This window comes from Diorhabda carinulata, chromosome 7 (assembly GCF_026250575.1).
Source record: "Diorhabda carinulata isolate Delta chromosome 7, icDioCari1.1, whole genome shotgun sequence".
NCBI lineage: Eukaryota > Metazoa > Arthropoda > Insecta > Coleoptera > Chrysomelidae > Diorhabda > Diorhabda carinulata.
This window is the reverse complement of record NC_079466.1, coordinates 19,392,969-19,419,621: the sequence shown is the minus strand read 5'-3', so window position 1 is coordinate 19,419,621 and position 26,653 is coordinate 19,392,969. Positions and strand designations below refer to the sequence as shown.

Below are 26,653 nucleotides of genomic sequence, written 5' to 3'. Positions count from 1 at the left end.
TGTCGCAACCCTTATATAAACTATAAATTGTACTACGTATAAAATCTTGAGTATCTGTTTCAATCGATTTCAGTTTTTCTTTACATGTTTTTAGGTTCTGTGAATGATCCACAGCAACCCCTTTCGTAACTATTCGATACATGAAAAATTGATTTACTTGTCGGCCCCTGGTCCAAAGAACGCCATATTTTTATTAATGTGAACAAAATTTATGAACGCCAATGCTTATCGCAGACTGACTAGTAGGAATATTTCGAAGAAATTATATACATACGCCTTCCGACAGCTTTAGCCAATAGAAATGCATTTATGTTTACGATTCGATGTTTTTATTGGTAAACAGTGCAGATGATGAATATTGACACACATTGATCAAGTCCAGGTGTTTACCGATTTTTATACGGGGAGTAAACATTATTTTTCTTTTCTTAATTTGGTATTATTGCGGCGCGTATTTAAGAATTATTGATTGTTCCTCGCATAACTGTCTTCTGCAATTGATATTGGAAGAACTATAACAATATACATGTAAATATGGGCGGAGAATAATGAATTTAATTTAATGAATTATATTTTTGACAATTTTTCCATCGATGACATTTGTATATTTTTAATTGATAGAAACGTATATATAAATATTTGTTAGGACAAATGCATATTATTATATATTACTTTACATATTTTGAATATTTGTAGCTTCATTTTTGATTAGTTTTCTTCATCGCAAAAAGCTCTATCAAACTCTTTCCTTTTTCTGAAACAATAATGTTATTTCAAATAGATCACTTTGTAAATTTTTCGCTTTTCGAAATCCCCAAGAAATACTTTTATTATTTTTCATCATCGACTACGACTGCTACAATAACAAATTTGACGTTTCAATAATTTATTATTGTTGAAGTTGATTGAAAGTCACAAAGGTTCGTTTATCTGATATTTTAATGATATTAGGATACGGTGATAGACGTAAAAGTCGAAAGAAATATCTTTAATAATTTATATCCTAACCGAAATCCCATAACAATAAATTAATAAAAAAGTTTAACGAAACTGGTTAAGTAAAATATTTATCCAAATCAGGGCGCAGAAAAACTATATCAACAGAAAACAAATCTTTAGATGGTTGTGTCCTGTTAGAAGTCGATACACACTTGAGTACTAGACAAATATCCAGGGAACTTGATATTTCGCAAACATCCGTAATGTACCAGTTTCGTTAAACTTTTTACTAATTACTGACACTAGACCTTGTAACGAGATTTTTATTAGCACTTAAACTATTAAAAAAAATATTCAAATTAAAATAGTAGCCATCTAAATTTACAATATCTATTGTAACTTTGGTGAAGATACTGTAATTCAGCTATTATTCCGAAATTATAGCATTTAGGTATAGAGAATATTGTATGAAAAATAATCAGTACATATTTCTTAAAGATTTCTAAATACACAAAATAAATATGATCCCTTTGAAATAACAAAGTTTATTATTTTTCCTGAAAAAGGAAAGATCTGACAACAATGTAGATACCACCATATGACCTTGCCCACAAAAATTTATAAAAATCGTTTCCGAGATAATTAAGGCGTTCCATAAATAAAACTCACTCTGTATAATTGTTTTATAATTTTAATTTTCAAACCTGCACCTTATTAATGTGTATCAAAAATTGGATGGATCACTCAGATGAATTCAATTCCGTAAATATAGAAAGTATATTTATTTAAATACTTTGTTTTGTTAAGCCTGATTATGACACTCAAAAATAATCACGTACCACCCACATAGGTTGCTTTGTTATCTCAACCACGCTTTATCTGGGGTTGAAAAGGATTTAAGACATATCTCTAGCTCATACACAATCCGTTTCGGAGCTGTCGCCTTAGGGTAGGGGAGAAAACTCCTTCCTCCTAATATACGAAGATTTAGGAACTGTAGGTTTAACTTATAAAAAGTCTATTGTTTCAAATATATTAATTAACACTGACTTAAGACGAAACAGTTTACTTAGGGGAGAGAATGTATTTGAATTACTAAAATAACTATCATTAAATTATTAGTTCCCATAAAAATTCATGATTAGTAAAATTTTTAAAAAGTAAATTCAATCAAAATGTGAAAATCAAGTCACGTGACCGCGACCACCAATCAGAAAGTGTTACGTCACGTTATGTCAAACATCATTGTTGTTTTTGACGTTTTCAGACAACAGAACCGATTACTCCATATTGTTTTACGTTTTTAGCATTTAGTATGTTGATATTCTTGGACAAAACACAATTAGTTTTATTTTACATTCAGGTAGATAATATTGTAGTACTTACATCGGAATGATTTTCACAAAAATGCATTCTCCTATTTGTTGACATTGATAAACAATGAACGTCATTCCTACTAGCAAGTGTTAATCACTTTTCCCGCGTTGGTTGATCCTTTGGAACATAAATAAATAATTTGTCTGGCGTTTTTATGGTTGTGCTTTTACACTGAGGCACTATAGAGTATTTGTGAAACGAAGGATTAATTTTTAGAAAGCAGTTTACACTTGCGACAAATGTAGGTTTGTTTTGCATGCCATGACGTCATTTAAAACACCACGACACTATTCAGCGTTTTCGAGGGAAATCTAAATTCCAATTTTTAAATACAAAATACGTAATTTAGATATTGCTTTTTCTTTCGATTTATATTTTTTTTTGGAATAAAGTACCTAATATTCAAGAATACAATTAATGAAGTTTTCAAATTTAGTCAACTATCCTATTAATTGGAAAAACAAACCTATTTTGAAGCGAAATATTATATTTCCCTGGGGAAAAACTTCACTCTTTTTGTGACAGTTTGTTAGATCTACAAATAAAAGGAACTATTTTATTACACATACATTAATGTTGAAATAACTACTCAGTCATTGAGTAGTAAATAATTCTCAAGCAAATCTATCAAATATTTTAAGAGAAATACCATAATCTGAGTCAGACACAACAGAAAATTCAATAGAATCTCATATACATGGAAATGGCTCCAAAATACAGAATTGCAATTTCACATATATAGGAAATACAGAACATTGGTTGCCACAAGATTGGTATAATTTGATGAAAAGAATCACACCACCAATTTTTTAAACATTCTTTGATTTCAATACGTCAATTGAAAAGTTAAATTCGTGATTGCCAGAAAATTCATTGATGATTCTGTATTATTAACTAGAACAATTATAGTCATAGTACAAACAGAATTACTATTTAAGGAAGTAATCACAACCTAATTGCGGATTCTGATTTATCAGTCTGCTTCGTTATTGATGCCTGCTAAATTAACTTGCCAAACTAACTCGAATGTTGGTTAAAAAATATGCGGAGTGTTTTAATTGTTGTTTACTAGAAAACTAAATTTATTTTTGATAACGGCCCGAGAATATTTTAGTTAACACCAAAAATTGACAGCATTTGTAACAGTCAAACATGCTAAGCTTAGTTTTATTCTATTATCGTCAAGTATGAAATAATTATTGCGTAGTAAGAAAAGAATTAATGAAATCCATTGGAAAAGAAATGTATTTAAGTAAAGACAATACTAAACTTTCAAATTTCAAATAAAGCAGGTTTGATATCAAGCCTCAAATGTAGGTGTATATATGTGCAAAAAATATTCAAAAACGAGAGCTTTTTCGGTCAAAATCAAATATTAAGAAGAAAAAGTATATCTATTTTAAATAGGTGTTTAATGTATGTGTTTAGGTACCACAAATCAAATCAAATTTCTATCCTGAAAGCAAAATGAAAAAGAATGTAAAAAAAACTCTGAAACTGGACGTTTAATACGTTTTGAAGGTTTTCTAATTTTTTCTAATTCATTTACACACAAAAGTTGATGAAACACCCATAAACCGTCACTGTAAAAATTTTCGGAATATAACGTTATTCCACTGATTCAAAAGTAAAAACAGTAAAATTTATTCTGGAAGCATTGTTTGTTCTCAAATTTCTTTTATTTTCTCGATATTTTCCGTTTCTTATAACCTATATACAAACTGCGATTCTGACTTTTTCGCGACCTTGCTCATGTGTACATCGTAGTCTTCATTGAGTCAATAAAAACTTCTTATAAATACAGAAAAGTTCTAAGCTAACGTATATATCTGGGAAAAATCAGTCTTTTGAGCTGCCAAAACAGATCCTTTTATTCGCTTTCATTCATTCGACCAGTGACAAATGGAAGCTGCTAGTGAAAGGTGAAGATTTCTCGATTTTTTTATTATATATCTTAGGATCCGTAGCATGCATGAATAATCACGTAGATACAGGGACGTACTCAATTATTCAATATATAAATAGAGAATAGACTATATTCAAATAAAAATAAATGTATTTTAGTATTAAAAAATATAACAATTTATCACACCACCGTTATCAATTTTTGCTCTAATAGGTTTATGCTTATGTGGAATCCTCATCCTACCTATCTACTCTCAGGAGGTTTGGTTCTCAATTGGCTACAGAGCAGCAGTTATTAAACACTATATAATTTATCAAAGTACAGGGTTTTTTCAATTGAAACTTCTTTGTTAATAAGGGCCATATTTTTGCAGCTACTCGGCTATCATTTCTTCGGTCAGATTAATCAAATCACATATATATCATTCACGTGCAAATGAGAAAATGTTTTATCAAAATAGGTGTGCTGTTCGGGTAACATATAAATTTGAGGCTACTGATTTATATAATATTCAAAAAATAACTGGATCCTAACGCCATATCTCCGTTATCCTTGAGAAAATGCAAAGAGGCAGCCGATTGCGTGTCACACACAAGAGTCCGCTCATTTGCCAAATTATGTATCGTGACTTGAACCAATACCCGTACAAAATTCATCTTACTCATGAGCTGTAAGTGAACCAACATAGACAAAGACAAACGCATGATGAACGTTTTTCACTTAACATTGGTTTCTTCTCATTTATATCAATGCCTGCAGCTGCTGCTTTGTGACTACTTACTTATTTGATTATGAAAAGGAAGGTTCCCAAATTATACGTTTATTGAACACCTAAATCAAGAAGATGCTTGGCTTGCATTCCGAAACGTATTTAAAAACTTTTTGGGTAACCACAAAAGTGATGATTATGTCGTTCACGTCGGAGAATTGCTGTTAGAGTACTTGGGATGTAACATGTCTTTTAAAGTACACTTCCTTCACTTGACTCCCTGAAAATTGAGGAGCAGTTTCCGATGAACACGAGAAACGGTTATATCAAAACATCGCTAAAGTGAAGAAGAGATTTTTAAGTTGGATGCAAGCATGTTGGTCGAGTACTACTGGTTTTTGGGAAGAGATAGCTGTACCTCAAGGTATAAAAGGAAAGAAAGCCCCAGATCATGGTATATATCTTCATTATTTATAATTTTTTTCATCTAAAATAGTTTATTTTACCCATTCGAATTAAATAATTGTCCATAAGTTTATTATTATTATCGAATTATTATTCACACGACAAAGTAGTAGCAGAAATTTCTTTTTGACATCCTATCATTTGGATACATTTAGATTCATCCATTTTTTTTATTTAATATGAATTTAGGAGTGTAGAGTAAATACCGTTTCAATAAATATCAAACAAAAATACGTTTTATACAACGTATATTCAACCATAAATTTTGGTGCTCACGCCTCTCTGATTTGATTTCGAACGTGACCAGATTTTCAAATAAGAAAGTGTAAAAGTAATTGACAACTGTAAGTGAGAAACGTAAAAAAAATTGGCGAGAAGTTCTTGATAAATCATCACAGTCGAAAACGTAGAGGAAATTTCTTTAAAAACGTCAATCATTCGGTTGGTTGACGCAAATTTCCTTTGCAGAGCTGACAAACTTAGAAAAACGAAAGAGTAAGACGGGGTGTGATCTGAGTGGAATAATAATCAATCTTTAAATCTGAGAATCACTGTGTGCTGTTTTATTTTTCCTAGTTACCCTTCAACTTGCATATTTTATCATTTATTTTTTTGTATTGGTGATAATATTTGAATATTGATGGTAAAATTTTATTATTCTCCAAAACTGGTAATATTATTAAGATTTCACTTATGTTGAGCTACAATTTTCTACAATATACAAGATCTTATCAGCTCTAACAGTAGCTATCCAATATAAACCTAAAATCTATAAAAATCGTTATATAACGGTCCATCTCATTATTTCACACTAGGCCCAATGAAAATTCCAAAGAAGCTGTCTCTATCTGTACGAAGGTACTTAAGTTTTGAGACATATTAAAACAAATATTTGCATGCGTTTGAACCAATAGAAGCAGTTTTTTTTATTACTATTGAGATACCTTAAAACACGTGATTTGAATGCATCAACCGCTTCATCAGGTGTAGAAAAACGTTGACCACGCAATTTATTTTTGATCTGCCGAAATAAAAAGGAATCATTCAATATTTGACTATTTAAAACCGGTTTTGTTTTAACTGATGTTGTTGCGGTGGAGAATGAATCGTCTTCTGCGATTGGTTTTCCTGATTTTTTCGGAAGTTTCTGGCAAACAAATATTGGTATAGTATTAAGAATTGACAGATCTTCTTTGCTCTAATGGAACGATGCCGACATGTCCAGCTATTTGGATAGAAAACAGGCGGCCATTTGCTCCGAAGTGCTTCGATCGCGATTATGATTTTTTTGAAGCACAGCAATGCGGTATTCAACGCGAACAAATTTTTTTAAATGTTCATGCAATATTGAATATATACGAGTGAAACTAATGCCCAAGGATACCTCAATCTCACGGTATCTCAAATAACGATCTTGCAATAAACATATCACCAGTTTTAAATACTTCAACACAACACGATAGGAAGGGTACTATTTAATTTGCATCACTTTCCTCTGGTTCAGTTTATCAACTAAATAAAAGTGATTTGCTACAAGAAGACATCTCTTACACACATTACCACATACTAATGAAATTTCTTTCGAATGATATCATTTCATTTCTGATGTATTACCATTACCAAAATATTTCCTCTGGACGTAACATTTCATTGTGTATATGTATAACTAGTATGTATGTAACATTGAATAAAAATGGAGAAATATGTTTTATGGAAAAATAAATAATCCCATGTTATTATATGAAATTTTATATTCATAAAACCCAAATGTATGAGTTAGATTTAATTTTTATTTAATTGGTTAATTACACTAATCTTTGCTTTATATTATTTTTACAGGTAAATGGATAATGGAATAAATACTGTTGCAAGGATTAATCAAAACGAGAACCCATACGATGTAGTGCCGATTAACACTTAATAACAAACAAATGAAAATAAATCGAAAATTGATTATTATAATTAATTATAATAATAATTATATTCTTAAAGTACTGATCACTCTATTTAAACTACCTCTATACCAACACTCACAATTACACTGTCTGTTTTCCTTCAGTCTACTTTGTTATCGAAACGTGCGTCAGACATGTATTTATGAGTGTTAGTGTAGGGGTAGTGTAAATAGTGTGTTAAATATAAATATCACCAAACGTTTCAGAAATTTCAACTGAAAATTCTTGAAATATTCAGTAATAAGGAAAATCACAAGACACTTGAAAATTGTTTTTAAGTAAAATTTTTGTGTGATCATATATATATAATTTTTTGCTGGCAATCCAATGAAACTCACTAAAAAGGATAATTGGAATAATTCAAATAAAAATCACATCAGACATTATCTCATATAGTTTTTATTGGTGTCTTTTAATGAAGGGTGTCAAATCAAACACTAATTCATGATCAACAACAATCAAACACTCATTATGAGGAAAAAAAATCCTAAATCGCGTAAATATCCTAGAGGCTCCTGCTCATTGATTGTTCACATACAATTGAGAATAGTGATTTCTGAGAAATGATAAGGTTGAAACTCACTATTGACATTGATTCTGATATTTGTTTACAAAACTATAGAGAGACATGCATCGTCTGTGTTTCCCGAAAGTATAAAAGTCTAAACATTTTTATCAAAAATTTATCCTAAAAATAGAAAAGTGCCTATTATCGTTTTTCAGTTCTTTAAACATTGAACCAATGGATCCAAACAATTTCGCCTTAAAGCACTTTCCAAATCTTGGGTAATCCACTCATCACACTTTTAGCCTTTTTCTTCAGATAACTTTCCATTCAAACCAAGTCTCGCTAATATTTGAGCCTAGTTATTGAATATGGTACTGATGTGAGAGCGTTGTAAATTATTTGTTAATGGTAGAGTATGACAGCGATCAAAAATATAATTTAGGAGAATCAGTGTTTCCTCTACCGATATATCTATCAGCTAAGATTTCTGTTGTCATTATTTATTCTTTATAGAGAGTATGCATCCCTGATGAACGCCCTTGTAGTTTTAAAATAGGTTAGAGTGTCGATTCTATATCCTAACTTCGAATGTAATCCTAGTGGTTTCTAATGAGAGCATTTACGTGCTCAGGAACTTCAATTTCGCTAGAACTTTCCTTGCAGATAATACAACCGAAGGTCTTTTTATATAAGAAGAAGCGGGTGACTCTGTCTCGAATTAAGGATCTGTTCCTCCAGTATCTTTGTATTTTGTAGGGTCGCTTCATAGAAATATATAGAACTTTCAATCACTTGCAGATACAATCAAATATTTGTTAAAAATATGTAAGCAATTGCGCATATCTGGGAATCCAATAAAAGCTTGTTCGTATTTAATTACTTTTAGAACCTACTTTTATAGAATCTTTAAGTTTGAGACTGGACTTCACCATCTATTGAAACAGCTGCAAAATATCCATTTATGGTTTTACTCTTCACAAAGCCTGAATTTCAACATATTTGAATAGAAAGAAACATTCACCAATATCTTTACACCATTGGTTGAATTGATTAGAAAAAAATGTTTATCCAGCAATGAGGTCACAAAAGTACAATACCCGGTAAACCTATTAAAGAACGAAATTTAGCCATTTATCCGTATAACTTTCCATAAGCACCTTTTATTGTTTGAAACAGTGCGGGAATTTTTATTCTGTCAGTCCCCATTAGATTTTATCTGCTTAAATAAACAATGTCTACTAACGGAACTAAAACATCGAATGTTTGAGTCAAGTGATCGCTAGAATAATTTGCTGGTGATATAAATTGATAATGCTTCTAGGCTCTTCAAAGGTATATTATTTCCATACTTTTAGCTACAACTTACAATGAATTATCTATTCAGCTATAGCAGAAAAGTATGATGATAACATTTGATGTGGATTGAAATATTCTCAAAATAATTTTTAAACCTCGATTTACCTGGTACGTCCAAAATTTCCTATATGTGTACTGAATAAGTGTTTAGGTTGAGTTCCCAAATATCTGTAAATCCTTCACAACATTCATCATTCCAAGACTTGACCTTACACCTTCAATAGAAATGCAATTTTTCCGATGGATGATCGTGTAAGGCCAGCTTAAGTGCTGGTGATCAGTATGATATGTATTCATGTGATAAAATTAATTATTAAACCTTAGATAACCAAAAAATATTTGGTTTATAACATCCATTATTGATAATTATAATATTCCATTCAGCATTTTCTTGTAATGCTGACATATGTGTAGAACCAAAATTTAGTTTAGATGAATGCTACGCTTGTTTTATATTTCTTATAAAAAAAGTAAGGCTAATCATTGATTATCATAGGCTTAAATCTCATTTTTACGAATTATGTAAATGAGTTTTGTTTGTTATTAAGATTGTTAATTGAATTTGACAGTCATTGAATGTGTTCTCGTTTTCGAGTAAGGTAGTTCGGTTGGCGAGACTTGTCTCGTAGCTTGTTAATACGCTATTGATGTTATGTACACAGTTATACATTAGTCATATATATACTGATCTGTATTATCAACATTTTTTATTTTGTTGGTAATTCTACTTTATAAAAAAATGTAGCAACTAACAGTACTTCACTATTTTAAATTGAATACTTATTATTTGATATTGTTCCATTGTACCTCCTTGGTACACACATTAGTTATACATTTTTAATGACCACCACGTTCGAAACAATACTGTTAGAGTGGAAATAGATTCACTAGTACTTCTTCATCTTTAGCTGACAAAGCTTCTACTCGACTCTACTTGGTGTTCGTCCTCCGGTTTACTAGGTTTTTAAGTTATTGAACTGTAACTAAGCATTGAAAAAGTGAAAATTATTAGAACAGTACAGTGATACAACGTGCAATGCAACGCATGACGAAATATATGTTGATCAAAGACATGTGCAGCTGAATGCAATTGCAATTCCATTAGTTTCGTACTACTTTAATTGCAATTTTAGGAAGATATCTAACCAAATGTGATTCAAATCAGTTGATTGATTGAAGCAATTTTTAGTCCTGGCATTTTTTGAGTTCCGCAGATGTAAACTAAATGTAAAAACCCAACAGCTTTAGGTCGATGTGCTGTGAACAAACTGATAAATGATCAAAACTTTTTTGTTTTTTGCAAGATCCAGCTACGATGAAAGCGTATTCTTACGTGCAATGTAATGACTGCTGAAAGGAAGTACAAACGAATTAACGAAAAGTTCTACCAGAAGTCAAACAAACGACGCTGTCCTAGAGTTTTCGTAAAAAATTTCTTTTTTAGAGAGAAAAAAATCAGTTACTAACCTTAGTCGTTTTAATTTTACGACTATAACGAATGTAATGAAGTGTAAACACCCTATCTTCATAGCAAAGCTTTTATAAGAGATTTAAAGTAACTAAAAGCAGTCAGAACTAGTTTGAACTGAATAAAATCAGTCAAAATTATTAAGTCACTCCAGCTTTGTATTTTAAACTTGAACGATCAAATAATCGTAAATCTATAATACTTTTTGGAAACTATGATCTGAATGTTCTGAAACTAACCTAGATCACGTTCATTGTTGTTAATCAGGACGTAGTCATATTTTATGATTCTTTCTATTCTGGTAGACCGATGGATAAATACGATCAGCTGACGGGTTGTTTCATTTCTGCATCGTTTTTTGAACTATAAAAGTTATTTATTCCCCTTAAATGGCTGTCTACTATTAATTCTCATGGGCAACGTAATTAGTAGTTGACTGAGTTTGCGGTTTTTTAATTTTGGGCATCTAAGTATAAATCAATGGATAAGATTTTATAAACTCAAAAAATTAGCAAATGGACTAAAAAAATCGATGGAGTGCAGTATTTTCTTCATTTTTCAACAGTCATCCACTGATATTTTTTGTCTACATGGGGCATCCAGCCCTTATCTTGTTTAGAATTAGACAACAATCAGTGCAACGGTTTTTAGCGCATCCAAATTCGCAAATATCGAAAATCTGAGTTTCTGAACTATCAAAGCTTCTAAAATGCCTTTAAATGAGGTATTATCTGTTATGAATAGACAAGATATTTTCTTTAACGGGTTATCGTCGCTGAACTAAAAATGCTTATTTAAATAGTGGCAAATGGTGTCATAGAAAATTTGGAAATCGGAGACTACACTCTGAAAAACGTCAACATCTGCTTGGTTCTTCCCATTTTCAGATGAGAACCAAAACATTCTCTTTCCTAACAATAATTTGCTCTTTTGAACGTTTCCTAGTGGTGAAGAGCTCAGTAGCATTTGTTCCAGTTTATTGAAAAAGTCTATTTGGTTTTTCTATGGTGGCGCATATATTAGCAAGAAAATGAGGAAATGTACAGGTTTCGAATAATAATATGTTTTTTGTTGATCTTGGTCCAAATCTTCTGAGCTCAGCAGTTGTTTCAACGCATTTTAGCGCAAAAGCTAGAAAATACGGAACAAAAGCAGGCTAAGCCTAATAGCAATCACCTAGTTGGTGCACTTGACTTTGTATTTCGGCTTCCTGTACGAACTCTTCCAAACTGTCCCTCCTGAGGCAGATCGTTAGAAGTGATTTTGATTTAGTAGAAAAGCAATGATTCTCCTGTTACATTTTTACTGCTCATTTCTCAGGACAATCTGTGTTTCGGTAGACAAGGCGGGACACGGGACAAGCAAGTGGAAATCGGTTCTGTCCTGAGAAATTCGGGACAATTGGCAAACATGGGGTAAATCGTTGATAACTTCTTGATAACAAATATCAAACATCTAGGATCTACAAAATAAATATCAAGCAGAATTATCATACAAGAAAAATAATAAAAATCAAAAGTTCTTATTTATCGTGTTTTAAATTTGAAATTTCAACTGAAAATTGAACGAGACGTTCGGAAACTGCTGATAATCAGCTGATAGGTGATCAGCTATTGAATACTTTAAACGACTACAGCCGTTATTGTAGTAGATAACAGATTTCATAAGTTAACGGTCTTATAAGTTAATATGTGACACAATTCAAAACGCAAAGACACTCTTTAGTTTTAATACCTGAATATTTACTCCCATTTAATTCACTATTCATTAATTACCAATTTATATAAATAATTCGATCAGTGTATATGTATGACTAAATAATGTATGATTGTTACATCTGGTAACATTAAATTTATCATTGGAGTAGAAAACATAATAAGCTAACCAGCCGTTAAAAATTTCAAATCAATTCCATCTAATTATTTGCAAAAGTCATTTTCGACTATTCTATTTCTGAAAAATCCACTTTCTCTCGGCTTACATTTGAATATTTTCACCAATGAATCAATGACAAAGGCCATGATCTTGTTATATAATTTCTAATATCATATTTTCTTATGTATCCTATCAATTTATATCATTCATTATCTACAAAATGTACAGGGTCCTTCACGACGAGCTGAATCGATATTTATATGGAAAAGTACTGCGACTAGTGTTCTGAAAATTTGCTTGCATGGGTTTTCCGAAATGCTCGTTTCAGCTAAAATAATTTCAGTTTTCTGAAACTTCCAGTTATACCGAAAAAGGAACCAAACTTCGTTATTTTAAGCGGAATCCTATTGTCTTTATTGAATTTTTGAAATCTACGCAAAATTTCAATACAACTTTATAAAAGGCATTGTATCCCTAAAGTCAACCATTTTTTAATTATTTCACATTTTCGAAATTTTTGGACACATCCAACCCTCCACTAAAAAAATTATATTTCTAAGTTTAAGTGAGTCAGGTCTAATATTTTTTTGGGGATTTGGACAAATGCCACTAACAGCTTTCAAAATCTGAGAAAACCTTGACAAAAATTTAGATAGGGTGTTCAGCAAATGGTGCCGAATTTCGCTATCCAAAAACTTCGAAAACTTAATTTTTTCAAATGGCAACCCCCATTTTTCTCTTTACTATTGAATTCTACGCTTTAAATGAAGAGGACTTCGTTGGTAAATTCATATATCTCAAATAAACGGTTTTTGTAGAAACTTGAAAAAACTGAAATCTTCATGGTTTTTAATTGTCGGTTGTCTGGAGCGACCAAAAAAAACAAAAACTTACATATCAACAAACAAACAATGATAACAGCTTTAATGAAAACCATAGCAACCCGTTTAAAATAACGAAGTTTGGGTCCACTTCCCGTATAACCGGAAGTTTCAGAAAACTGAAATTATTTTAGTTGAAACGAACATTTCGGAAAACCCGTGATTGCAAATTTCTAGAGCACTAGTCGCAGTACTTTCCCATATACATATCGATTCAGCTCGTCGTGAAGGACCCTGAACCTATTTTAATCTTAAATATTTTATTATAACCCGAACATAAGAAGTATTGAGGTTCAGAATATTGTGAGGTAGGAAAGATAGAAAGTACATAATTCGAAATCAGCACGTTAACAGAATCATCTTTCGAGAGATCAATCAGAATCAATAGAGGTTTAAAATTAGAAGGCGAAATATATTTTCAAAAATTACAGGAAAGCTGGTGATCTATATTTCAAGATTAAAAAAGATAAAAGGCGGTTAAAAATATTGATCTAAACAGACCTGACGCCTAATGTGAAAGGATGAATTCAAACAAATCAAAAATATTGAATTAACACATTTTCTATTTGTGTAAGTAACGTAAACCGTTACATTTTATGAAACTTGACCAACGTGATCTTCTTGCAGTTTTTTGTCATCACTATAATTGATCTAGTGATTATTTCAGTATCTATAACGTCCATGTAATGGTAATAAGATCATGATCGTCTTGTCATTGTTACGACCTATCATCACCAGATTTATCAATATTGAAGTATATTTTTGTAGACTTAAAACCAATAATTTTATTAAAAAAAAACGTTGAATAGGCATCACTTCACCGATTAATTAAATGGTTACCATTTGTTACATGAAACATTAGAATTACTGAATCAATTCTAATGCTAGTATGACTGTGGACAGGGCATAGCGGTGTCAACCAGCTAGGGGGGGTGTTCGTCAGCGGGCGTCCCTTGCCCGATTCCACTAGGCAGAAGATCGTCGAGTTAGCACATTCTGGAGCAAGACCCTGTGATATTTCAAGAATTCTACAAGTCTCTAATGGATGTGTTTCTAAAATACTTGGCAGGTATTTATGTTATAGATAATCTTTTATTGTATCAAAATATATACGGTATGCTACTATTTGGGTTGAAAACCTCAAGTTTTCTTCAGTTATGTGGGCTCTTCTAGTGCGAAAAACCATAGCTATGTTGACGTTATGTCTACGCAATGTTGGAGTCATCCAGTTTTTGAAATGAAAATCATAAAAATATGCTGATTATCAAGACCAAACAAACATCTAGTTATTTCCATGTATACATGATTTGTTATTGTCTTTGAATTCTTCAATATTATCGTCGACTGACGTATACTCATCCCATTTGTTCCTATTTAAACTATTCTTCTCTTATTAAACAATCTCAGTTTTTTCAAATAAACAACAATTTATTGTTGCTTACATTTTTTAGCAATACTATATTATTTATATTTATTTCATGACCAACAGCGTGCTTGAACAATTTTTCTGTCCGTTTATTTTTAAGCTGGGTGCTCTTTGCACATGGTATTAACAGACTTCCTAGTTTGCCCAACATACTTCTTGTCACAATCATTCCAGCTAATTTCGCAATGACAACTCTCTTCTAAATCTAGTACTTTATCCTTCATTTTATTTAATAATTGTTTTAATGTATTGTAAGATTTATAAACCTATTCCAAACCTATTTTATTAAAGACAATGTTTTTTGTTTTGATTTTGGAGGAAAGATAGCTCCACAAAGAGTTTTGTTGAACATATTACAGTTAATCAGCTATCAACAATTTTCTTATCATAACTGTTTAGAATTATTATTCGTTTTCATTGAAGTACAGCCACATCCTCTTGACATCGAAAGATACAATAATGAGAGGACTTTATTGAGGCTGAGACTGTACAAAAAATTGTGGATAGATTCTAAAGAATCTCTGTTTTGAGTGTTGGTGAAATGGTAGTGTAAACATTGTGCTCAAGACAATGTCACCCGCATTTGTGTATCGGTAGACAAGTCTTTTCAGATGAGATCAGATTTTATCTAAATAGAACCGTTCAGACAAAATTGTCTATACTGGAAATCTACGAATCATCCCACAAAATGCATACCCATCGCCTTCTTACTGATGTTGAATATTTAAAAATGTTGAGGCTGGAAATAAAACTAGAATTGATCTGTTTATCTCCAAATGGTAATAACCCGAATCTGCTACATGAAAAAGAATGGTATCAACAAGACGCTGCTATCCATTATTGTGGTGTAAACATTCTTAATTATTCGAATGGTATATTCCCATATCATTGAACTATTGGAAGGAAGATTATCGAATGCCAATCCACCAGACGTCTCTCCACTAGATATCTTTCTAAAATAAAAAGAATACTGCACTCGATTCAATAATATTCAGGATTTAAAATATAAGATGCTTGAGGTAAACTGTACCATTTTACCTGATAAAATTTAAAAACGTTTAGCAGATTTTTCAGTACCTACAGCTTACTAAATATGGCCATAATCGAAGTAATAGATAGATTTTCTTCTATATTTCTATGGTTGGGGCTAATTAAAATAGATGTACAAAACACAAAAGTAGCAGAACAAAAACTTTGTTCTTATTTGATTTTACTGACTAAAAGTTACTAACTATGAAATTTTATATTTATACCTATCACCACAACTTTTTCCCTCACTGAGCATTCCTCTTCATTATGTGACGGATACATAGTCGCACGCCAGCTTAAAAAGTTTTCCAATAATCTCAGCATAAATTATCTCATTGTCAAGAAATGGAAGGGTCTAAATTGGAACACCTCTTTAGGTATTTTCAATAATTAGGTATTACTTTTGTTTTTGTTATCAAAAATTGAACTTCATTGGAAAACTTTATCAACCGTTTTGAAAACTTCGAAGCCCTTATCTCATAAACTATGACCTATTGGGAAATAATGTTACATGTTGTCGTTTTTATAATCTATCGGCATCTTTGAAGTCGCAAAAAAAGGAAAATTTGCGTTCAAACAAACATCAAATGACATGATCATAGCTATGGTATCTCGCAATAGAAACAAAACTGAACTGAAGGGTTTTAGGTAATGTTATTAGATATGAATGTGTCGTCCAAGATTTTAACTAGGTATACGTTATGAAATACGAGAGGTAATCATAAAGTCAGTAACGTTACCGTTTGATGCCTTATATTTTGCTTTCTGCGAGCGAGGCATCTCAAACGGTACCCTAAAACCCCTCAACGGTATTATTTCCACGCATCCCCTTTTTACAATATACAAATTTAAAATACGCAATTTGAAATAACGCAAGTATTTGATACGGATTTATACTCAAACCCTTCTATTTACAAGCTAAATTGGATGTATCGGCGGACCTTTGTCTATATATAATGTTGTTTTTTTTAGAAAATCTTTTTTCCTTTCGGTACAATGCTACTTGATATCTAGCATTATTCCTCCAGTAAAAGTACATTACATTTTTCTCTTTTATGTTGCCCTCCAATATCCTCTAGGTCATCTCAGTTTTAATGCAGACGCTCTAATTGAAGGATTTTATTTGTTTCGAGCAGCTCATATTAATTTCTTAAGAGACTTAATTTTAAATGTAGAGTTTGTGTATTGTTTATAGATAGATATGTTAAAGTTTAATTGTTTTTTTTTCAGCTACTTACAGAACTAATACGTTTATATGAATCCGAAAATTGATCATAAATATCTTTGGACAAATTTTTAACAAGTTTTTAAATAAACATGTTCATATACTGGTTTACAATACATATTTCATCAACAGGTACTATGAAACAGGATCAATTCGTCCACGTGCAATCGGAGGTTCAAAACCTCGAGTTGCCACCGCCGAAGTGGTATCTAAAATATCATCATACAAAAGAGAGTGTCCTTCTATATTTGCATGGGAAATTAGAGATAGGTTACTACAAGAAGGAGTTTGTACAAATGACAATATACCGAGCGTGAGTATTATTCCAAATTATATTTAAACCATATTAATGCGCAAATTATATGTTTAGAAGTAGATATAATCTTTCTTTTTAGACAATCCAAGCACTATTATTATCTTTAATATTTTTAACAATAACATTTCATAACATTAGTCACTCACTACATATTTATATATAAATATTATTACTCACTACATGAACATGAAAATACTACCAATTATAGTGGATGATGTTGTACTTGATTGTACTTTAAATAAAGAAAATAAAGTCGTACTTCACAATTCGAAGTATGGAGGGCGACAATAACTAATATCGATTGATTAGTTTCTACTTGGGGACCCAGTAGTAATGCTAGGAAATAAATAGACAAACCCGCGTTTGTTTATTCTGTACGTTGAGTATTAAACTTATTCATTTGACTTATCAATGTAGTTTCATTTTGAAACGTCGATTTTAAATTTTTGATCGACCTTTTTTGGCCATTCACGATTTATTTTTTGACATAATTAATTTCACATAGGGTGATCATAAAGTATATAGATATAACTAAAATCTAATGACTTGATTTAACTGTTTTATTCTAAATTTTCCCACTAATAAACCTTCTCCTGTGAAAATTAATTCCAGCGGGTAAAAACTTCTTGGCGGAAATTTTCACATTCATTCCTTGACTACTAAACTATAGAGTGGGCAGTAAGGAATTGACCCTTTGTCCCTATTTAAGCTACTCTTACATTATTATATACAAATTACAAATTTCAATGCTTTCAACAATTGTTTTAATGGGTAATCCTAAGGATAAAATAACAAATTTGAAATTAACGGTGGTGATATATCGGTGTGACGGAAATGTATCAAATAATAAATTATTGGATGCATTTGAAAACATTGACATTGCTAGAAAAATAATGTTTGATAAAAATCTAACAAACCGTCAGTCCACGTCGACTCATTATCTCCACTGTTTACCAATGAAAACATCGAATTGTAAACATAAATGCATTTCTGCTGGCCGAAGCTCTCGGAAATCGTATGTACACAATTTCTTTGAAATATTCCTTCTAGACAATCTGCGCTAAACAGTGGCATGGCTTGGTGGGATTTATTTGATTCATAAATTTTTTTAAACAAATAGAAATATGGCGTTTTTTATACTATGGGCGAATGAAGACAATAGAATTGGACAGTGTAGTGAGAATAAAGGCAGATATGAATTTAATAATGAAGATTTATATATTCAAACACAGCCAGTTATTATAAATATATTCGAAGGTTTGAAAAAGAAAAACATTCAGCAATTTGATAATGCAATTATAATAAGAATTGCGGAATTAACTAGAGTAAATAAATTTTCTATTTATCTAGTAGTCACGAACGGGGTTGCTGTGGATCATTCACAGAACCGAAAAACATGTAAAGAAAAACTGAAATCACTTGACAAAGCTATTCAATATTTATACGTAGGACAATTTGTAGTTTATATAAGAAGAACAGGATGGTGACGTTAGAAGTAATATAGCAAAAGGAAGCAAATTATCCAGAATAAAATTATTGCGTCAAGTTTTGTCAGAATGTGGTTTTCAACACAAAAAACTGAATAAACGGATGGCAATCGTCAAGGATAGTTCGATGGCGACAAGATTATTTACGTCAGATAAAAGACTACCGAAGTCTAATAGACGGATGGGGCACAAAAAGGCTCAGTTCACGTCTTGTACACTGTTTAAACCAAACTTCCTTACAGCAGGTACATTTTACTTGTCTATTTTTAATTTTATAATTTAATATTCAGCTGTAGCAAGTTAACGAGGTATAATAATAATTTTTTTCTTAATTCCAAGTAGGATTACAATTAAACGAATCTGTCTAAATAACAGCTTATAATGCTGTCCAATTTATAATGATTCGATTGCCTTTTAACGAATATTTTCTATCATAAGATATACATAATTTTTATAAAACTAAATTCATAAAATGGCATATAGTAGATCAAACAAAATTGTCGGCAAGGGTTTTGAAAATCTGCAATTGATTTTGGAAGAGCTAATCCTTCAAGTCCTTATTATTAACAGTCGCAGATGGCATTAGACCGCTGCCTATCAAATTGCCAGGATAATCACCAACACTCTGCGTCAAGATTTTTGCATCAGTTACTCCCGCCTGCAAGTTGTATTCCTTCATATCTTTGAATTATTCCGTAAGGTCTAAGGGCGGAAGTCTCAGTTCAAAAGCTTCAATGCGATTCGTTTTTGACAATTTAGTGCCTCAACTTCTAGGAACAGAATCGACCACACTTTACGCCTAACCATTTTGTGTTTTAATTATAAGAGTGATTTCACAATGAATGTTCTCAGGTTTACGAGTAGCTATTAGTATTCTACATAAAAACTTGAGCGCCTGAAAATAACTTTAGTTTAATGTTATCATTATCAAAGGAGCGTATAAAATAATTGGGATTCTAACATAGAATAAAATAGGTTAATCATATTTGGAAGAACTTGCTATTGCTTCATTATGGGGATATATCTTTGTTTTCAAGTAGCAATTATTCGAAAATACTATTTTTATTTTCACCATCAATACTCGTAATGTAAATATACGTATATCCATATTTTGTTTAGGTCAAGGTTATTATCAGCGCTGTATTGGGGAGGATACAGATGCGGAAGTGCATCAGCACTCGTTTTTCTTGTGAAACAGGCGGCAAATCTATGCACCCTCTTCGATTCAACTACGCACTCTTCACGGTTTGCTGCCTGTCACCCTTCGTGTATCCACATTACACAGCATAATTCCACACCACCGATTCTCCCTCTCTCCTTCTATTTGTATTCTGATCTTAGATGGAAAATTGTCTTTCTTCTACTTTTGTCTCGCTAACAAAAATCGTCACAGTGCTGCGAGTATAACGAAAACTGTAAATAATCAGATTTTGGGGGTTGGCATTAACTAGATATGACAAATTATATTGTTTGATTAAGATTATTTACAGTAGCTATTGTGAGGGTGAGAGTAACATTATTATCAAGCTTTATACATTATGAAGAGAACCTCTTACAAAAAAATCTAGCGTTTCTATTTTATAATAAAATTCCTAGAAATAATATAGAGACTGCATCTTAAACAATCTAAACGAAGACAAACCATTCAAAATTCTCTGAAACCATCATTATACCGGGTGATTAATGTGATAAAGTTCAGCGCCTCTTTTGTCTTTTAAGATATCAAATATGAAATTTGAGGGATTACAGCCATTATACGACTCCACGTTTTAAAATTATTTACAATCTCACAGGGTGTTTCAGAATGATTCCCCTATCAAAGTTAGACTTTTTATTTATATTTATATATTATTTTATTATTATTATATTTGGAATCAGCTTGATTTCCTCATTAAAATAATATAGGGTTGCGATGTATTCTGCGAGGTATTTGAAAAGTTATATCCAATGTTTCATAAAAATCGTGTTCAATACCCTGTACAATAGGGTGGTCGTTAAAATTGAATTTTTCGCGACGCCTTGTGAAAAGCTTCTTTTCGATGAAAAAACAGTAGGAATTTTTTTTAATTCAAAACAAAACGTGTCTCCACACTATCTAAGTTAAGTTTTCAGTATAATCATTATTTTTGGAAATTTTAGAGGAAAACTACAATTTTATTCGAAATATAAAAAACTATAGAACTATTTTAAAATGGAAATACTCGTCTATTAATAATAAAAATATTTATTAAGCCCTAACACGTACCACTTTTCAATAGCTTAATTATCCCTGTTCACATTAGCAGGTAGGTAATTTTATAAAGAGGTGGTTAATATCGGTAAATTTTATGACCGAAAAATACCAGAACCGATTGCGCCTTTAGATCCGCAAAATATTGTTTTAGAAGATACTGGAGACAACTTATATCAGGAAGCTCCGAAGAACAATGCACCGACCTTATTTTTACTCCTACTACCAGTTCCGGCGAGCCACATTTGATTGTTCAAAGTGATTTGAATGATTTAGCACGTGATTTGGGGTTATCAAAGCAACAGTCTGAACTTTTTGCTTCCCGTCTGAAGGACTAGAAGTTGTTAGCCAAAGAGACAAAAATTACGACCTTCAGAAAAAGAAATGCTACATTTTTTCTGTATCCTACAGTATGGAAAATTCGTTGTGTGCGTGTACGAATATTGATGTTCTAATGAAGGAACTTGATATTGAGCATAATCCCAGTGATTATGCTATTTATTGACTCGTCCAAATACAGCTTAAAACCAGCACAATATAAATTTAAAACCGTCTATACCAGTTGCTCATTCTGTGGAGTTAAAGAAACTTTTCGCTTGCTTTTAGACAAAATTAACTACAACAAGTATAAGTGGATATGTGGGGACCTGAAGGTGATTGGAATTTTAATGGGACTTCAGGGAGAGTTTACGAAACATCGCTGTTTTCTTTGTCTATGGGACAGTCGAGCAGTAGATCAACACTATGTATAAACAAAATTGTCAAGCAAGAAGTGAGTTTCCACCGGGATCTCAAAATAGTTGAGTTTATACCCCTTGTAGATCCCAAAAATGTCCTTCTGCCTCCCCTTCACATTAAACTTGGATTGATGAAAAACTTTGTACAGGCTATGGATAAGGAAGTTGATGGATTCAGAAACCGTAGAGAAGTCTTTCAACAATTTTGCAAGAAAGCTCACCAGAGAGGAACTTAGAGCATACCAACAGTTAGTTGATGAACTTATATACGTCTACAAATCTCTTGGTGCTCGAATGTCATTGAAAATTCATTCCTTCCATTCCCATTTTCCCGAAAATTTGGAAGCTGTCAGTGATGAGTAAGGTGAAAGGGTCCAGCAAGATACTAAAACAATGGAAATTCGGTATCAAGGACGATAGGATTCGGGCATGAAGGGTGATTACTGTTGGTTTTCGAGAAAGCACAACACCTTATAAAAAAAGTAGAGCTAATTGACATTTCAGGTGATTTATTTTAAAGTTTCTGTTTTTAATAGATGTGAGGCATATTTATTGGATGTAAACTATAAATATTATCAATATATACGATTCAAAAAACGTGAAATTAATAAATATGAAATATTGTACCAATGAATATGGTTCTATAAATGTAATACGAAAACCTTACGTATTACAATTATTTTTTTCGTATTTTCGTATTTATATAGTCCATTTTATCACAATATTCTAATATTCTTGTGTTACTACAAAAAATTTTTTTTGTCGATCAGTGAATTAGAGTCTTCTAACCATTCATCACTATTTTCATATAACAAGCTTGTATTTAGTCCCAGTTTATCACAAAAATTGATGGAAGTTACATCAACAAACTGTACTAACTCTCAAGTATTTTTGAAATATCTGCACGAGATACTACAGTCTTCCTAGATAGTTAGTTTAACTTAAAATGATACACTGAAAGGGTATCATTTGTTAACTATTTTCAAATCTCAATTTCACATTTAATACTTGAGGCAAAAACATGATTATACCCAAAAATTAATTTGGATCGTGTGGAGGCACGTTTTCCAGTGTTTTTTCATCAAGAAGAAGCTTTTTAGGGAACGTCGCACAAAATTTAATTTTAGTAGGTAGTAGTAACAATTCTGGAAAATTATTTATTTCTTTAATATTCATTGAATCTAATAAGGGATGAATCAAAATAATAATAGATTATTTTCTCGGTTTTTGAATCACTCTGTATCTTACGTTATTATGGAAAAGTACTACCTGCAAACTTTTTTTTATCAAACCTTCCCTAAACCTAAAACTATTAGTTATTGAAATATTTTATTTTTTGTTTACAAAAAAAAATTTGTTTTTGGATTTAGCAGTTTGGTACATTTTTTGAAGAGTTTGAACTAGGGCAAAAATGAATTATAATAGGAATGAAATGATTGATATGATCAGATTAATAGAGCAGTTCAATCGCACGGGTTAACGCCTTGAATATTGAATTTTGAAATCTTTGAATTTATTGTTTTTACAATAAATAACACAATCTAAAATCGCCTCAAATCTTAACTAATTATTTCGCAGACGATGAAGTATTCGTATGCTCGGAATATATTAAAGTTAGTACACTTTGGTGTTTAATTTTGTTACTTCTAAATCGTTCATAATCTAGCTGTCAAAGACAGACGGGTGTGGGGATGGGGTAGTTATTCGTTCATTGGTAAGAAGTAACCTGATTCCGTGGTTCCAGTCTGTCTACTCTACGCAACGAATCATCCCTATTTTGGTTGATGCCTTAATCTGCCTACTCCTTGGAATATAATCGAAAAAATCAAAAGGTGAAACTAAAAATATAAAATGATTGAAATAGAGATAAAAAGTAATGTGCTTACAATCGACAACACCGTGGACACTAATACTGATGGATAATTACAAGGACCAGGCGGCTAGCTCACCAGTTAGCTCAATACCAGCAGTGATAGTGATAGTGTTGTTGAAATTGAAGATCAAAAATTTCGCATTTTGGCACGTTAATCAATTCTATATGGCCCTTAAATATATATGTGAGTTGAACATCATTTTTGGCTATTTTAACGCGCGTCAGACATGGTAGTAATAATCAGTGTGTTCAGTTATTTTGCATATACGCTTATTTCAGCGAAGTGGTTGTTTTAATCCTTAATAGTTGATAAGTTCACAAATTGCGTTATTTTATAGTCAAAACGGTACTTCTAAAATGTTACTAATGCTATCTGCAATGAAGATTTTGAAGAATCCAGTTTTTTCGATTACACTGGTTCACACAAAAGGATTTCCGTTCAGATTTTTATTAATATGAGAAATAATAATATACCGCCCATTATAATTGCATTTGATGTTTTTTTCATATATTCCAACCCATTGTTCTGTACATAATTACACATTCCTCTTAAACCAAGTCAAAAGGCCCGAGATATGTGACGACGCCAGACACACCAGGACTTCATTTTGCATTTTATAAAATGGAACGTTTCAAGAAATTACTGTAGGGATCAGCTTTTAAAAAGAATAAGCACTTGCGCATTTAGCTGAAAAATCCATAACGTTTTTGTTTTCGGATATAGACATCGGAGAAACGGTAAAGCCGAGGGGATGTTACCATGGAAATTTGTATGCTCCCTATAAACACTGATGATACTTTTCTTTTAGAAATTGTACATTCCTTGAAAATTTTCTGCTTAACAGAAACTGAAACTGGGAAATGGAAATGAAAAAATGAGACCGATGCAAAAAATTTTGTTAATAATATTCATGAATATTGTGGTATTTGATTATTAGACATTTCCTAAGGTATTCTATCCTACTGGTCAAACTGAGATTATGTACAAATCTATTGGTTGATGTATGATGAATTTTATTTATCTTATTTCGTGCTAGGAGAAGGAGAAGTTTGCTTTAGTTTATTATCTGCCAAACTACATAGAAAATCATAGGAGTTGACGAAAAAGTAACCACATGAGTTTGAAAATCATTTGCAAGGTTATATTCAAATATGAAACACATGTAACATAATAGTGAGATTTTGAATTTCCAATATTCAACGTCAAAACATTACTTGAATCATGTCAAATATATGCCATTGAACCAGAGCCGTTTCACCTCCTTAATCTAGGAAATTAGTCTGGCGAGCAATGCACAATTATTTAGGGCATGTGAAGGAATCTGTTTTGACTAGCAAACGCTATAATTTTCATTAAACAGGGTATGAAGAATTGAATATCTAATAAACTTGATTGAGGAGAAAAATCTAATGTGCTTGTGACACTAATCGTCCTTCACATCCATTGAGTCTTAAATTCTATAAAAAATCACCGTAGGTTTTATACGTTCTAAATCCAATAGCTAGAAGATGCTAGGAAATTGAGTGAAATATCATAATACTGAGAAATAATTATCTTTTGATAGCTATTTATGTATCAAGGGTACTAATTAAATAATTATGACCTGAACGCGACTGTCTTATAAATTCCAGAGCCCGTTGGATCTTAAATGGCCCAATGATATATATCTATTAGTAGCCGTAGTGAATTCAAACTTCAATATGATTTGATTTACCAGTTTTTTACCTGCGACATGATCATTATTATCTGCGTTATTGTGACTGGGAAGAAAAATACTAAAAAGTAAAAATTGTATTCCCGTAGAAATTGCGAAAAAGGCTGAAAAGACAACGCGAATCCGTTAGTGAAAAAATTCAGAGACGTATACGATGAAAGAGCAATTGTGGAAGTGGTTGTCAGAAAATGATGTACGTTAAGGAAACTTGGCTGTTAGAATACTTTGATCATCTATCTGGAAAAACTTTCCCGAGCTCTCTGTGTGCTAAATATTCGAAAATAAACAACAATGGTGGTGGATAAGAATATTAATATTTATAGTTTTCTCAAATTATGCCTCTAGGGAAGATATTTGAATTTGGTGGATGCCGGCGACAAGAGCTTGTGGTTATTCAAACATGTAGAAGATACATAATCAGTCATTGTTGCAACGGTACCAGAAACCAAAACTGACAATCATTGTTTATGAAAACGAAGTGGAATTCCTCACGATCTTCAGTCATGCATATTAGATTTAAGGCATCACGTACATGGAACCAATCTCGAAGGGATTTCAACCATGAAAATCTTTTTCTACCCAGGTCGCGCCTGCCTTTTATTTTCTCTTCCATGATCAGCTGTAACAAGGCATATCTTTTATTTCTAAAAATGTGGCCAAAGTAGGAAGCTTTCCTCCTCTTTACAATGGTTAATAGTTCTCGTTCTCTGTTGATTCGTCTTAGCCCCTCGTCGTTGGTCCCCCGATCCGTCTATGGTATTTTAAGGATCCGTCTAAAGAGCCACATTTCAAAAGCTTCCACCTTACGTATGCTGGAGACCTTCAAAGTCCAGCTCTCAACACCATAAAGTAGGGTAGTCAAAACATAGCATTGTGTTATTCTCCAGGTTAAGGTCATTACCTGTGAGAAGTGACTCCTGGCTATCTCTATCCTTGTCTTAATTTCTTCATCTAGGTCCCACTCGTCTTTCTACGGGTTGGTTACTAATTGACAGCGACATATTATTAATACTAGTTTTCGATATTACCATGGAACTTGTAACAGATTATATTTCTCAGCCGCCGCATGGCTTCTCGGAGAAAAGTCTATTTTTAATCTACAGATAAGATCGCTGCATAGTACAAACCGTTTGAAACGTACGTTTCTTGTATTATTGTAGAATATTTGGGTTTGAA

The 26,653-nt window shown here is 31.9% G+C and overlaps 1 protein-coding gene across 1 annotated transcript in view; it reads left to right on the top strand.

The window, feature by feature from the left end:
- LOC130896355 (paired box protein Pax-6-like) overlaps positions 1-26,653 on the top strand; it is a 122,025-nt gene that overhangs the window by 30,691 nt on the left and 64,681 nt on the right. The window contains exons 3-4 of the mRNA XM_057804375.1: positions 14,343-14,508; positions 17,252-17,432. Of these exons, the coding sequence (XP_057660358.1) occupies positions 14,343-14,508; positions 17,252-17,432 (347 nt within the window). The remainder of the gene's footprint in view (positions 1-14,342; positions 14,509-17,251; positions 17,433-26,653) is intronic.